Consider the following 14,644-nt stretch of genomic DNA (forward strand, 5'->3'; position numbering starts at 1 on the left):
TTTCATTTTTAATGTGTTCGTGATCGAAATCTTTAAACTTAATCAGCATCATCATGGCTCCAAAATACGTATGTACTTACTTACATATTGAGGCAGATGAAAGAAAAGCAGCACGAATAGTCGAACAACACGTCTTGAAAACTACATCGACACATTTATTTACGTATGTAAATATAGATACACGCAGTTTAAAGTCTTAACACGTACCTATGTTTTTTAGTACACTTCATATTTTATCTTTTGTAATTTGCTTACAATTATTGCAAATATATTAATAATAGATATGGTTATTTTTCATAAATTGATGTGAATTTAATGTTGATCGAAAGTGTAATTTGTTAATCGATAAATAATAACGAAATTATTTACAAATCTGTTCGTAATGAACACGGTACTCGATGAAGGTGATGAAAATAATGATCTAGTCGAAATGTTGTTAGAAAGTATATTTCCCAAATGTGAAGATGGAAATCATTTTGAGAATAATTACGAAATAAATGACATCGAATTAATCGATAACTTAAAACAGGAATCTGTTAAAGATCAAATAAGTGTACTACAAAATGAATGTCAAACCAAAGACGACTTTACGGAATATAGTATCGAAAATTGCTATGATATGCTAGAGTATAACAAACAAATAATCTCTTCTTTAATGGATTTAAAAAGCAACATAATCCTTGCTCTTACAAAATGTCAAAAAAAATTAGCAGTGATAGAATGTAATTTAAAAAAAAATATAGCCAAAGATACAAAAATTTCAATTTGCAATGCTGGCATGCCTTATTTTAAGGATAAACATTATTTTTTTGCTTCTAATAATGAAGATGAAATGTTGAAGGAAAGCTATAAAGAATTACAGCTCAAAAATCTTCCCAAAATTTCTGCATGGACTAAAAAGGAAAGAGATGTGCTTTTAGATGCGGTAAAAAAAGAAGCTGAAGGAGAAAAAGAATACAACAACAGGAAAAAGAAATTTTCATCTACAGATATTTTGGAAACAGTCAATCCATTACAACAAAAAGAATTTGATTGGTTTAAAATATCATCTAATTACTTTGAAGATGTCCATTCTCCATTTGATTGTCGTATCATGTGGAATGTTTTTCTTCACCCTAACATCAACAGGAAGCATTGGACGAAATCAGAAATTACTAAACTCAAGAGAATAGTACAAAAGTATGAATTTCAAAACTGGGACAAAATTGCCAAAGAGTTAAATACAAATCGTAGTGCGTATCAATGTCTTATCAGATATAATACAAGGAAAACATTACCTAAAGTCCATTGCATTTGGGAAAATGAAGAAGATAAAAGACTTTTGAAACTAGTAGAAATATTTCAAATTGGTGACTTTATTCCTTGGGGCAATGTAACTAGTTGGATGCAAAATAGAACTAAGCAGCAAGTTTATTTTCGATGGTCATACAGCTTATCACCATATTTAACTAAAGGCAGATTTACTAAAACTGAAGACGATATCTTGAAAGATGCTGTTACTAAATATGGTACTAACTTTCGTAAAATATCAGCTGCATTAATGCCTAATAGATCTACCATTCAACTTCATGATCGTTATCAAACATTAACCATTAACCAAATTGAAAGTTGGACTTCATGGACGCTTGAAGAAGATACAAAGTTACTTCATCTTTTTCAGTGCATTGGTCCAAATTGGTCTGTAATAGCTAAAAACTTTTCGTGCAAAACTAGGACTCAATTAAGACATAGATATACAGCTTTGCAAAAATACATTAAGAGAGGTGTTTCCATACTTGAACTGCATAAATATCGCTTAAAAAATAGAGTACAACATTCAGAAAATGAGAACAAGGAACAAAGAAAGGAAGAACTTTGTAAAAATATCTTCGAACCTAATAATAGTATTACCAATGAAGGTCATGATAATAATATTACGAATATAGATCAAGAACTAATTGACTATTTTCATAAAAAATGTAAAGCAGAATACTTGATACGTAAGTGGAAACTTCATGATGTGGAAAAGTTGAAACGTAAAACAATAAGCTTATATAATATTTTACAAGCATTGAATGCCAAACTCTGTATATCCAACAACATTATTGATAAAAAATTAAACAATAGAGATCAACAGCTTTTGCATTCATTAAGGGAATATATAAAACTAAAAAGTGATAAGAAAAAGTACTTTCAAATTGTAGAGGAGTATGAATCACGCATGTTTAAACGCAATGAGTCTGAACAAGATTCTTGTTTTTTACCTCCATGTCCTTTTGATTCGCAAATAAAATTGAAGAAATTAAAGAAGTGTATCGATTATGATATAGATAGAAGCAATAAATTTGTATTCGAACTACCTACAGACTTTAATACATCAGAGTTTATAATTCCTTACATCGGTGGTGATGAACAAGAGTTACAATTTCAAAAATTTGCTCGTTCCTTTCAAGTTAATAATCCAAAATGCTGTGAATCAGCCTTTGAAACTCGAAACTGTTCTACATTTTTAACAAAATTACTGTTACAACGTCGATGTCGTACCAATAATAGCAACGATAGAAACAATTCAACTGACAAAACATTAAAAAAATTGGAATCAGTCGTTCATTTCGACATTGGTACCACTGCATCTCATGAAAATGACGATGTCAATTACAAATCTCAGTATATGGAATTTCAAAGCAAATGTCTATCTAACGGTATGACAGAAATTACTCAAAACCATGAAACATCTATGATGTATGCTAGCTATGCAACCTTGATAAGTTTTAAGAACTTAACATATTTGAAACGATTAAATGAAAAGTATAGTTTTCTTGATGAATATTTTATACCATCAAGCGAATTACAAGCATTTAATTTATTAGAAACACGTTTAGAACAATTATTTAAGTACCCATTAGGTCTGTCAAATATCTCATTGCCACAAGTTTATGTAGAGGATACATTTTTGTTCGAAGACATTCCACCGAAAAAGAGACGTCTCAAATATTAGACACATTAGTGGAACATAAAACAAGGAAGTAACGAATATTAAGCGAGAATTTTAGGATATAATATAAGGATTCAGTTTAGGATATTAGACCATTTTTTATTTTAAGGGCGGAACAAAATTATATAACTTATAAAATCCATTTTATAAGTTTTACACTTCCAAATAAAAGCAACTTTCATTTCACTAAATTAAAGCACTACGTTAATTTTTGGGTAAATATTATTTTTCTCTGGCTTACGGTCTAATTTATGAGGATATTTCAGAAATTTCTGTTTTTATATTATTTAGACATATATTTTTATTTATAACTAAATCTATATGAAACTGCTACCATTAGGTTGATAACATTTTTCCTTAGTAAAAATGTGTGAAAAAAGATAGTAAATGGAATTAAAGTTAAGTGAATGTGAGCTTGATGTTTGGACACATTTCTATCGAAAGAAGCTTATTATACAATGGCTAAAGGAAGCGGCAGTCCTTTCTTTTATAGGGTCAAAGTATTTTTATGCAAAAGCTTAAACAATTACTAAAGGGAGCTTATAAATTTTAGATGCTACCTTCTGCAAATTTTTCGACATTTGTGGACTTTAACAATTTGTGTATCCCCATATATGAGATCGTACAGCCACTTGAATAGCGGCTCGTAGAAGCGACTGATAATGAGATATTCTTCTCCGTGTGAATCTTTATCTATCCCTATTATTAGTATTCATTCCTATAAACTGTAGCACACCAACATATATAATAAGTCGGAAATCTTTTTTAGAAAGAGATGAAACACGAAGAATATGAAGTGATTTTTACCCATACTTAGTAATTCAGGTAATTGTAAATTAGACTAACTGTCAGATGAATTAGAATAACAGGAAACATTTCATAATTGCACAAAAATCGGGACCCAAGTTTTGCAACTATGTAAAGGTAGAAACGATTTTCTTTCTGAAAACTGGGATCTTAGACGTGCCGAACATGGAAAAGAACAACTCGAATGAAAGATAACGAGGAACTGAGAATCGAAGTGTTTGGCAAATATTAAAGACCCGCGATAAGCTGAGATCTTTAACTCAAAAATCAGACGTTCTTATTTTTAATTTTGGTAAATGAAACTTTTACCAACATGTTTGTTACATTTTTCTGATTAAAATGGTACCAAACACGATATGATTTAGCGCATATTTGCTTATATTAATAAATGATAGTGATATAACAATAAATAAATATAATTCAAATTATATCGTGTTTGGTCTCATTTCTCAAAAATGATCTCAAGATCTCAAAAATACGGTAGTAAGAGTTGAATTTAAAAAATGTCGAAAATAAAAAAGTTCCGCTTTTGAATTAGTAGCTATATACATTGTCTCACCCATATCTAATATTAAATTATGTTATATTACTCGACCGTAGTTGGTAGTTGAACATTGTCTCACGGTTGGGGGGGAACCTCCCCTCTGTGATGGGCATGAAAACCATGCAATTAACGAGAGGTTCTTTCTCTGCAATTATCGCATATTTCCTGAATTATGTTTTTCTCTTAATCCTATGTCTTTATTATACTACATTAGTTATATTTCAATATATCGATTAATATACTGACCACAATGATATCAACATCTTTATGTATCTTCATGTAAAATAATTATATCTTTTAAGCATTTTACTTTATAAAAATCGTATTGTATTATACAAAATAAATGTTTATTAAAAGAAGGGAATCAATATTTCTTTCTTTTTTCAGGTCATTATACATCAGTAATAATTTCATGAAAATGTAATAAGAAATATAAAAATTCAAATATTAGTTGATGGCATAAATCTTTTATCGATCAAATTTTCGAAATGATTTCATTTACTTTTGTTGTAATAATATGATAGTCCTTTTCACTTGAGGAAGAAAAGTGACACAGAGCTACTATACTAATTACATTATGCAAACATATACCATTTTAATCCACCTGGAAGTGGACTTTCTGACCATTTTTATTTATTAAATGCACAACAAATTTCAAAACATACTATATACACTTATATTACATTGCAATAATTACTTAAAAGAAATACATTCAGAAAAATAGATCACAAATAATTTAATTTAAACTTAAATGCGATTTAAAGTATTATCGTATGTATGGACATATCATAGAACATATATATGTATCATTTTTGAATAAAGTAAAGTAAAACGATTTAATACATGTATAAAAAATTTGACAACAAAAAACGTACTTATAAGTTTAGTACAGATATTTTACAGTATTATTGATAGGAAACATATTGTATATTTTCTCAGTAAATTCGTTCTCTCCCCCCTCCCACACACCTTTTCTAAATTTTATGTAGATGCATATGATCAACAGATGTTTGATTAAGATGTATAGAAAAAAAGAAAGAAAAATGTATTGAGCAGATGATTATGTATTCGTAAAAATATAATATATGCATAATTTATGAAATAATTTATATGTATGATACAACCAAACTTGATTACGACTATACACAAGCACGTTTTTATAAACATAACCAACTATGAATTATTTTTTACTGAGAACATGACAAAAATGAGATAAATACTTACTTTTTCTTTGACATTGAATTATTGTAACTAGTCATGATGATTGTACAACCTGCTGTAAAAACTCCCCATAAGAGAAGGCTAGCTTCAATTTTGTAAACCAGAGACCTAATGCTATCGAAGAATAGTTTTAACGAATCGTTTGTTATTTTGAAAGTCGGCTTATCTTGAATAATTTTCATTTTTGATAAATATTCGAGAAGCGGTGGATGATCGTGACTAAATATTGGAAAATATTCCCCGATTTTTTCTCTTGTCCACCAAGCTTGTTTATTCCACCTAATAAAAGATAAGATGAAACAGAAAATAATTAAGACTATTCAAACTTAAGAATAATTGAGAAGATATACATGCGTATAAATACTTACGATTGACTCCATGGGGTGTAATGATAACGATAAAGACTAGCTTTAATATATCTAGGTGGTTTTTCAGCAAATGGGTTTTTCATGTTATTCATTAGAGCCAACACTTCTGGTTGACCGCTCAAAAGGCGATACGCTAATGACATTAACCATGGATTTTGATGATAAGTACCCAACGCAGCAAACCACATTTGCCAATCGAGTCGTGGTTGATGAGGAGCTGAAAACAATAAAGATTAATAATAATTAATTGCAATTCTTAAAGATGTTGAATAATGTGATTTAGAAAGAAGAAGAAATGACAAACCAACAAACGGTAATGAATTATTAACATTTCCTGGTTTATATAAAAATTCGTATTCTTTCCATGGCCCGTCAATGTCATTGCTTCCTTCGATGATTACTTCTAGTCTACCTCCTACTCCGGTCATACGTCTAAATAATCCATAACTATTTACAAGATGAAGATGTTCGACTTTCCCTTGTATCTGTTTTAATTGCACTGGTATTGTTGAATTATAACTGTGATGTAAGGTGGCATACGGTACCTAGGCACACAAACATTATGAACACGAATATTAAATAACATAAACAGTGACACATAATAATAGCAGGTACATACGTACAATACTTATAGCGAAGATAAAACAAACTGCTGCTGTATAAAGAATCGTAACGAATGCTGCCAAAATTTTATTTTGTATTCCTTTAATGGCTAATAAAGACGTAACTAATGCATTTACAACTGTAAATGCGAGGGATATTATGCCGATGGAGATAGAAACTGGGATTGTTCGTGATAAAATGTAATCAAATTGTTCTTGCGTAAATGCTGAAATAATGAAGTAAATAATAAAAGAAATGGCAATTAAGAAATATATTTGTGTCTTTTGTTAAAGATATCTACATACCAATGTCGCTTTGGATTGTCCAATTATCAGATATTCTAAGATTATAATACACATATGTTGCATAAAAAATTCCTCCATAAACTACAATACACAATATTGTAGAAAAAGATTCTATGATATTATAAGTACCATTTTTAGATTTTTTTTTATAAAAGAATTGATCATCAAGTAAAGAGATACATAAACAGATAGTTAAAAAGTTGAAAAAATTGTAGTTTCCTGTTGCTATAATGTGTATCTGAAGAAATACCTAATAGAATTAATATAGATTATTAAACAATCGTCATATATTAAGCATTAGGTAATACAAATAGTTATGACTCAAATTATTGATCAAATATATTTACCTGTGTATAAAATGCAATTATTCTGACTTTTCTGTTTGGAAAGAAGAACAAAAATGGAATGACAAGTTCAATAATATTGACAATCACAGTAGTAAAACGTAAAAACCATGTTGGCAAATGATGTGCGTACCATGCTAAATGAGTAGGTATACACTGTGACTCAAAATGTACATTTAAAGCTGAAACATTGTTGCAAAGAACTAAACATTCTTCTTTTACTTGGTTATAGTGTAACTGCATGTTTGACAAAATATTATACCATTTAATTTCCACCACACAGGACAACCAGAAGTAAGTTTCACTACTCCACTGGAAAACATTAAGCGGAAAAGTAGCCAACGCACAGTCCAAAAGGTTACAGCATCGCTTGGTGTACTTAGTTTCCCACGTTGAGAATAGCAAAATGGTGCTACAAATATACATAAAAATCCTGCTTCCAATAAAAGTACATCCCTGTAAAAGTATACAAAAATATCTACAAGCTTATCATAAATGATTTATATGGTTTATGGAATTATTGGTTTATATTTTTCTAACTATGTTACACATAATTACAATATGTTTTTATTAATTAACTTGTAAATTGCTTTAACCATGTTATATTATATTATACATATATTTGTGCTGATTGAAGTCAATTTCAAACAATAACAAAATTAATTAACCCAATTTATCCATATTGAATTAATACTATTAATCGATATATTATTCTGTACTTTATAGATATATGTGTATATGTTTGCATATGTATGTGTGTATGTTGTCTCTAATGTTATATATATATATACATGTATGTAATGTGCATATACGGCACAAGTATTAACAAATTTAGGAAATATTACTTGCCATTGAAACCACATAAATGTTTGACCAATTTGATACAAAGAATAATATAATGACCAAAGTAATGCAAATACCAATGCAATACAAAATCTTTGTGATATAAATCTGAAAATAACCAATATTTACATTATTATAACCATTTATGTATACATACACTTTGGTTATATAAATTACAATGAAATGATCAATCATTACCCTGCGAAAGAAAGAGCAACACCCGCAAGTGATAATACATCTAACATGTATTCTATATTTAACCCAAGATAAGGAGCAAACCACAGTAATGTTGGTTTCTGTCTTAATTTATGCAACAAAGGTGAACGACTCTTAAGATCCAGCTGAGTTCTAGCCGGTAGGATGCCATTATCTCCATATAATCCTTTATCACAAATAGAAAAAGAAAAGAATAAATGTTAGAAGGAACAATGTAATAATGTAACAATGTAAAATAAATATTATTTATTTTGAACCTTTCAATTTGTACTCACCCGGTATTTGTATATAAAAACTAAGAAAGGCAAAAAGATATATAATGCAAATTCCTCGTAAAAATAAATTACGTGTATATCGTACTTGAACCATCGTCGATTGCTATACGTTAGGATTATTTCAAGAGATTAAAATGTATTCAAATGTAATGATTGAGACCTGCAATGTGAAACGATATGTATATGCATATACATACTGTACGTATATGTATACATGTGCGTATAGATAAAATTAAAATTTCATTTAAATCCTTTAATCTTTTAATTAATAATTATAAATATTTTCTGAAACATTGTTATTATTTTATAGTTACCTTATTATTTCATAATCTGATAGAATATTGTTCATCAAGTCGTAATCCAAATTCGTGACCTTTATTTCTAAATACATATACGATATAACTTACAAGTGATACAACGTTTGAGCTGTTGTCAGATTTCGATTGTTTTTTCCTAGACGTTACTATCTAGTAGTATTATAGAGGAAATGAGAGTGTTCACGCCCGTAGATTGAGTTGCTGGTGCAAGTGCTGCACCAAGGGACCAAGTGTTGCACTAACTCAACTCTAGTATATAAAAGAACCACGGTCGTGACAAGAACTTATTGTGTTCCATCCTAGCATAGACAAGAACTTATTCAGTTCTATCCAGACGAGTTATGTGTGTAATTACATACATATAAGATAGATTAACAAACAGTAGTATAACAGGTCTGAAAACTCTTCTGGTGGGGTAAGACTCTTAGTGACTGGACGATGTTGATCACCTGCTGCAGTAAAGCGCTTCAATCAAGTAGTTAGGATTCGTTGCGTGACGCCATCATGTAAATATAGTCCGAACCCGGTTGTCTCTGTTTCTTTCTCTCTCTTCTTAATGTTGTCATGTATTCGACTCACGGCGAACTGAGTAGCAGGCGGGATGCAAAGAAAAGACGGTATCACAATACTGATACTAGAGACTGATCTTTGCCTTATATATATATATAATTATTACATTATTATTATTTTGTATCGAACTAATGTCTAATAAATGTTATATAACATAAAAATCTTAGTGAAACTGTAGAAGGACTGATTCGCTCAGTATATTTCAATTGAAAAAATATCCGAAGTAAAATATTACTATCAAATTAATTAAGCGAACACTCTATAAAAATAAATTACTCAAAACACACCAATAAAACAGTGCTATTGATAAATTATAAAAATTAACAATAACACAATCCACATGTTATTATATTAAAGTAACACATAGTATATATACACATTATAATGATTACACAAACAATACTATTGTCATTTAAAAATTCTAACTGCGCTAAAATAGAGGAAAATAAGCGACGGACGAATAATTATTTCAGTATTAAACAAATTAAGGACGCGTCATTATACTTTTACTAGAGACATTCACGAGCGGCCATCTTGGATTGTTATGATAGCTCCTACACGTACACAGTAATTAGCTCCTACACGTACTCAGGAATTAAGAGTATATAGATACATGTTATAAAAACTTAAAAAGTTAAACAATATCTAAAAAGTTGTTTAAAAGAAACAACTAAAGTGTTAATTAAAAATGTTTTATTGTTTCAACCATGGTAAAATTGTTTTATTTGAATTAAAAAAAGGGATATATTTCACCAGCAAGGCTCGAAATCCGCTATTTGATTTTCCATGTGTCCAGGTGACACATAAACTATACGTATGTAGTTTGTAAAGCCTGCTCCTTGACGCCATCCACTAACAATCACGATCGCATCGCCAACTCTAATGTACCCTTTTCTTCGGAGAGAGTCGATACCAGTCTGTATTCGAGTTTGCATGTCTTTACCCCAATCAGACAAGGGCTCCGCTGTATTGATAATTACATATATTAAATACAATAATTTTTACTAAAGGACTAAACCATTAGTACTAATTGTATTATAAGACAGCGATAAGAAATTTAATTTATTACGCTGCGAAACTCGTTTGATTTAGTTTCATCACAATGAAATAATCAACTGTCTATATGAGTTCACCACAGTTACAAATACTTTGATATATGTATCTTTCTTTTAGAAAATTATCCACGCATAAAAATCTAATGCCGTAAAAGTGGAAACGATATTGAAAGGAAAAGTATTGTTCTCTTGGTACATTTCGTATTTTTATATTACAATCTTTTAATAAAACTTTAAACGATCTACGTTTATATAACGTTTTTTACTCGACTCTACTCATAGAATATACTGGCAAGGTTTAGTCGTTAAACCCTTGGGGACTCTGTATAATAAAAAACATATGTGCACATCCATACATACGAAGAAATGAAAAGGATAGTATATTTATTTTAAGGAAAAACATAAGATATACTTACTTCTGTAATGAAGAGAATGGATACCATAATACAGCTGTAGCCATCTAGCAACTACTCCATAACGAGTAACTGCAAGAATTAGACATTTAGGACGATACATTGATAATAAAACAGCGCTGCGTCCTGTTGTTGTAGTAACGACAATTGCTGCTGCATTTGATTTTATCGATGTCTCAACTGCTCCAACTATGATAGAGTGTAAAGGATCTAGAGGTATTGGCACCTATTTTCGCACAAAATATCTTCATATTAATGCACATTGTATTACGAAAAATCGAATTATAATAATATCAGCTTAATTCCACCGAATATCCCTACCTTGTAGCTTAATTCATCGAAAATTTCCTTTTGCCACCGAGCGCTTTCAGCTTCTCTGCATACTATATCGACATCTCTTAATAATTTAGTAGTATCTTTCATATTCATAGCACCAGTTTTCAGAAAAATTGCATCGACTCCATTTAAAACAGCATGCGCAATTAAATTCATATCAATATTTAACTGTTCGTTATTATATACTTGAAACCCTAATACAATTGGTTTTCCTATCTATAGGAAAGGAAAAAGCAAAGTAGAAATTTATTTATGGATCATGATCTTGAGAATTATAGCTTGCTAGTTTCGTTAAATATTAGCTACGATTAATTAATATAATTTCTGAACAATTTCTCTTTCTTTTTATTTATACATTACCTAATTACAGAAACAAAAACTGGACTTTAAAGGAACATAAATTTTTGTGACAGATATTCGTATTGACGATTTGTAAATTTCTATCATTATGGCAAATCTGTTTTGTTACGGAATTGAATTGCATAGTATTCTATAGAATTTACAGTGAAGTTATGCAAGGCAAATATTTATTAATAAAAGCTTACCTTTATACATTTCGCAATAATTATTTTTTCGACTAAAAATAGTTTTTCATTCCCTACGTCTATTTCAATATTGTTTCTATCGAGAAGAATAGCATCAGCTGAATGTAAAATTTCATCGAAATTTTCGAATCCTTGCTGAGTTGAGATCTTTGCCATAACGCAAATTTTAGTAACACCTTTAATCAGTATCGATTAGCGTAATATCAATGTCGTGCATCGAACAGATCACTGGAATTATGTACAGTTTATCCATACCCATTTTCTTCAAGCGACTTTTAATGCCGTACAACATTTTCTCGTTACGTGTATGATTCATTATAAGGAAATCACATTCTAACATTGAAGCCAATTTCATATGTTCAGTGTCTTTTTCCGAAATTTGTGGTAATGAAACTACACTGTCTAGTAATTGCACCAATTTGTTATCCCTTACAATACCACCTTTGATTATTTTACAAGTTACAGCTTCTTCATCTGCGTTAAAAGTATTTTGGTTTCTATTAATGTTTATATCGTGTGCATATTAATGTTTTGTAAATCAAGCTCTATTTGCCGATCAAAAGCTAAAATAAGTTATTATTAATACTACTGTTATTTTCTTAAATTTATATTTTACAATCAGCGAAGGGTAGTTTTAGTAACCATAGCGAAAATTTGAATCTAAAACATTTAAAATCTGAAACATTCACAACTAATTTATCCATTTAGTTATTAATTTATCAACATAGGGTAAGTGTAACTAACGGATACAGGTGACTTGTAATAGAGCAGCGCCTCGATCAATCAATATCCTATCTCCTACCCGACATACGCGAGGTAATTCAAGGTAAGAAATCCAAAAACATGTAGCACACCCTCCACGTTTTGCGATATTGTTCGTTACCAATTTTACCATTTTACCTTCCTCTAATTTAGCGTATCCCTATAAATATTAATACTCGGTATATACAATCGCCACATAGAATGCCATGTAAAAATTTTACTAAAACATATACAATATACATGTATTAAACAATATCGTCAACAAATATCTTGTTTCAAGTGGTTTTAGATAATAATCATACTATACTCTTCTCATCACCACGGAATACACCCGTTCTTATTTCGGGACCCTGGAGATTCATTGCAACTCCCAAGGGGTAAACCTCCGTCGTCAATTCATACATTCTATTTCCTGCTTCTCTAACAGATTGTACAGTGATTGCGTGCCATTTCTCTGTTTCATGAGACATATTCAAACGAACTATGTTCGCACCAGCCATCATCATATTAACGACGGCGTCAGGATGAGAATTCGCCATGCCTTATTAAATATATAAGATATTTTACAGTACACACTCTATTCATATCTAGAGTTTACTTATTTATTCCTTTTTAATAAACTTAAATAATATAATCCAATAATCAAAGGAATGTCACTACGAATGAGGTAGCCAGATTTTAAAAATTTAATGTTTTATGGTAAGCAATGATTGTATCTAACAACTGGAAGACAAACTAAAGGCACTTGTTAAAGGAAATATTTTAAAAGAATGTACTTTATGGACATCGTTTTAGTCATTGTAAATATAATTTCAAATATCTAGTTTTGAAAAAGCAAAAATTTTTTATTTAGAGATATATAACTAAAGTTTATCCGAGCATCTTACGGTATCGTCTTATCAAGAGCAATTTGTATTAAAAGACTAAAAATGACACAAATGTTTGCTCACCTAGGGTAACCATAATTCGTGTAAGCCTTGCTAGTTTAGGGCTGGAATTGATATCTAGTTGTATGTTGTGTTCAAGACGTGTATTTTGATATGCTGCTTTTACTTGATCGTCTGTTATATACTGATCTTCAAGATTTATCATCTGTGTATTACGAGATAAATTGACAAATTTAAAAAACATATTTTATGAGATCAGATTGGAATGAATCAAAAGCATAAAAGCAAAAAGTTATAACATAACAAATATGGGACATTAGCGTATTACTTATATTTTTACTATAATCAACGCAACTTATCTTCTATTTCGTTGTATAAACGTATTTGGCTTTACATTCTATTCTCTTTGTTCCCTGTATGATATTTTTATGATTTTTACTGTTTTGTATTAAAATATTAGAACTGTATTGAAGAAAAAGGAAAATGTTTCAAAACATAACGCTAAATTTTTATGAAAGTAAATAGAAAATTTTAAATTAAAAAATAAAACCATAATTGTATAAATTCAGTACGTTTAATATGTTCAATCGAAATAACAGTCCTTGATTCCTACTCATTTATTAATGTAAATGAAGCACGTATACCTAATCACGATAATTAATCAACTAATCTCTATTAGGTACAAAAATGTCAATTATAAAAATAGTACCCATGGCATTCGGCGGCATGATTTTATCCATTTAGTTGCTGGTGCAATGTCATTGGTACATAACATTGTGTAATTCAGTATATGTTACAATTGTGTGTCCTTCGAAGCTTAAAGAGATGTATGTGATTATTAAGAATGGGAATTGTAAGTTATTTGTCCATTTTATTAGTAATTTGGTAGAGGTTTATAAGTGGTCAGGTTACATGTTGTGGTTATTAAAAAATTTGAACACTGCATGCTCTGATATAAGAAGGTAGTCCAGTCTTTTGAAATTTAATATAAGATGTTAGAATTTGAAGTTTGTTATGTTTATGAGTAATTTTAAAACGATAATAAAAAAACGCATAAAAGTAAAATAAATTTCCTTATTTATGTTTCCTGCAGAAGATAAAGAATCAAGCATAGCGTTTCATTTGGTGAACAATAATTCAAGTTTCAATAATTTACTATTTCAAATAATTATTATACTTTATTATTGAACAATGGGTTTGTGTACATGTATATGTACATTTACATATATATATACGTAAAACCTGATATACATACATGT

At 29.7% G+C, this 14,644-nt stretch overlaps 3 protein-coding genes across 3 annotated transcripts; 1 reads left to right on the forward strand and 2 right to left on the reverse strand.

Annotated features, from left to right (window-relative positions):
- The first annotated feature begins 11 nt into the window (after positions 1-11).
- LOC105682071 (snRNA-activating protein complex subunit 4 homolog) lies at positions 12-3,940 on the forward strand. Its single transcript, XM_012393978.3, has one exon. It carries the CDS (start codon positions 383-385, stop codon positions 2,975-2,977), a length of 2,595 nt encoding a protein of 864 aa, XP_012249401.1. The 5' UTR covers positions 12-382; the 3' UTR covers positions 2,978-3,940.
- Positions 3,941-5,523: 1,583 nt separating this feature from the next.
- Positions 5,524-9,286, reverse strand: LOC100743459 (lipase maturation factor 2). The gene is made up of 11 exons (XM_024372421.2): positions 8,815-9,286; positions 8,501-8,660; positions 8,208-8,391; positions 8,016-8,117; positions 7,429-7,622; positions 7,170-7,348; positions 6,823-7,072; positions 6,538-6,743; positions 6,219-6,459; positions 5,915-6,131; positions 5,524-5,825 (listed from the first exon to the last, which is right to left on the reverse strand). The coding sequence occupies exons 2-11, from the start codon at positions 8,592-8,594 to the stop codon at positions 5,546-5,548; spliced, it is 1,947 nt and encodes a 648-aa protein (XP_024228189.1). The 5' UTR covers positions 8,595-8,660; positions 8,815-9,286; the 3' UTR covers positions 5,524-5,545.
- A 779-nt stretch (positions 9,287-10,065) lies between these two features.
- LOC100743773 (pyruvate kinase-like) lies at positions 10,066-14,160 on the reverse strand. Its single transcript, XM_012393967.3, has 9 exons — positions 14,095-14,160; positions 13,449-13,590; positions 12,801-13,039; positions 12,481-12,658; positions 11,992-12,210; positions 11,737-11,912; positions 11,177-11,407; positions 10,859-11,081; positions 10,066-10,351 (listed from the first exon to the last, which is right to left on the reverse strand). The coding sequence occupies exons 1-9, from the start codon at positions 14,158-14,160 to the stop codon at positions 10,137-10,139; spliced, it is 1,689 nt and encodes a 562-aa protein (XP_012249390.2). The 3' UTR covers positions 10,066-10,136.
- Between the last annotated feature and the right edge of the window lie 484 nt (positions 14,161-14,644).

Source organism: Bombus impatiens, unplaced genomic scaffold, assembly GCF_000188095.3.
Source record: "Bombus impatiens unplaced genomic scaffold, BIMP_2.2 scf_0064, whole genome shotgun sequence".
Classification (NCBI taxonomy): Eukaryota; Metazoa; Arthropoda; class Insecta; order Hymenoptera; family Apidae; genus Bombus; species Bombus impatiens.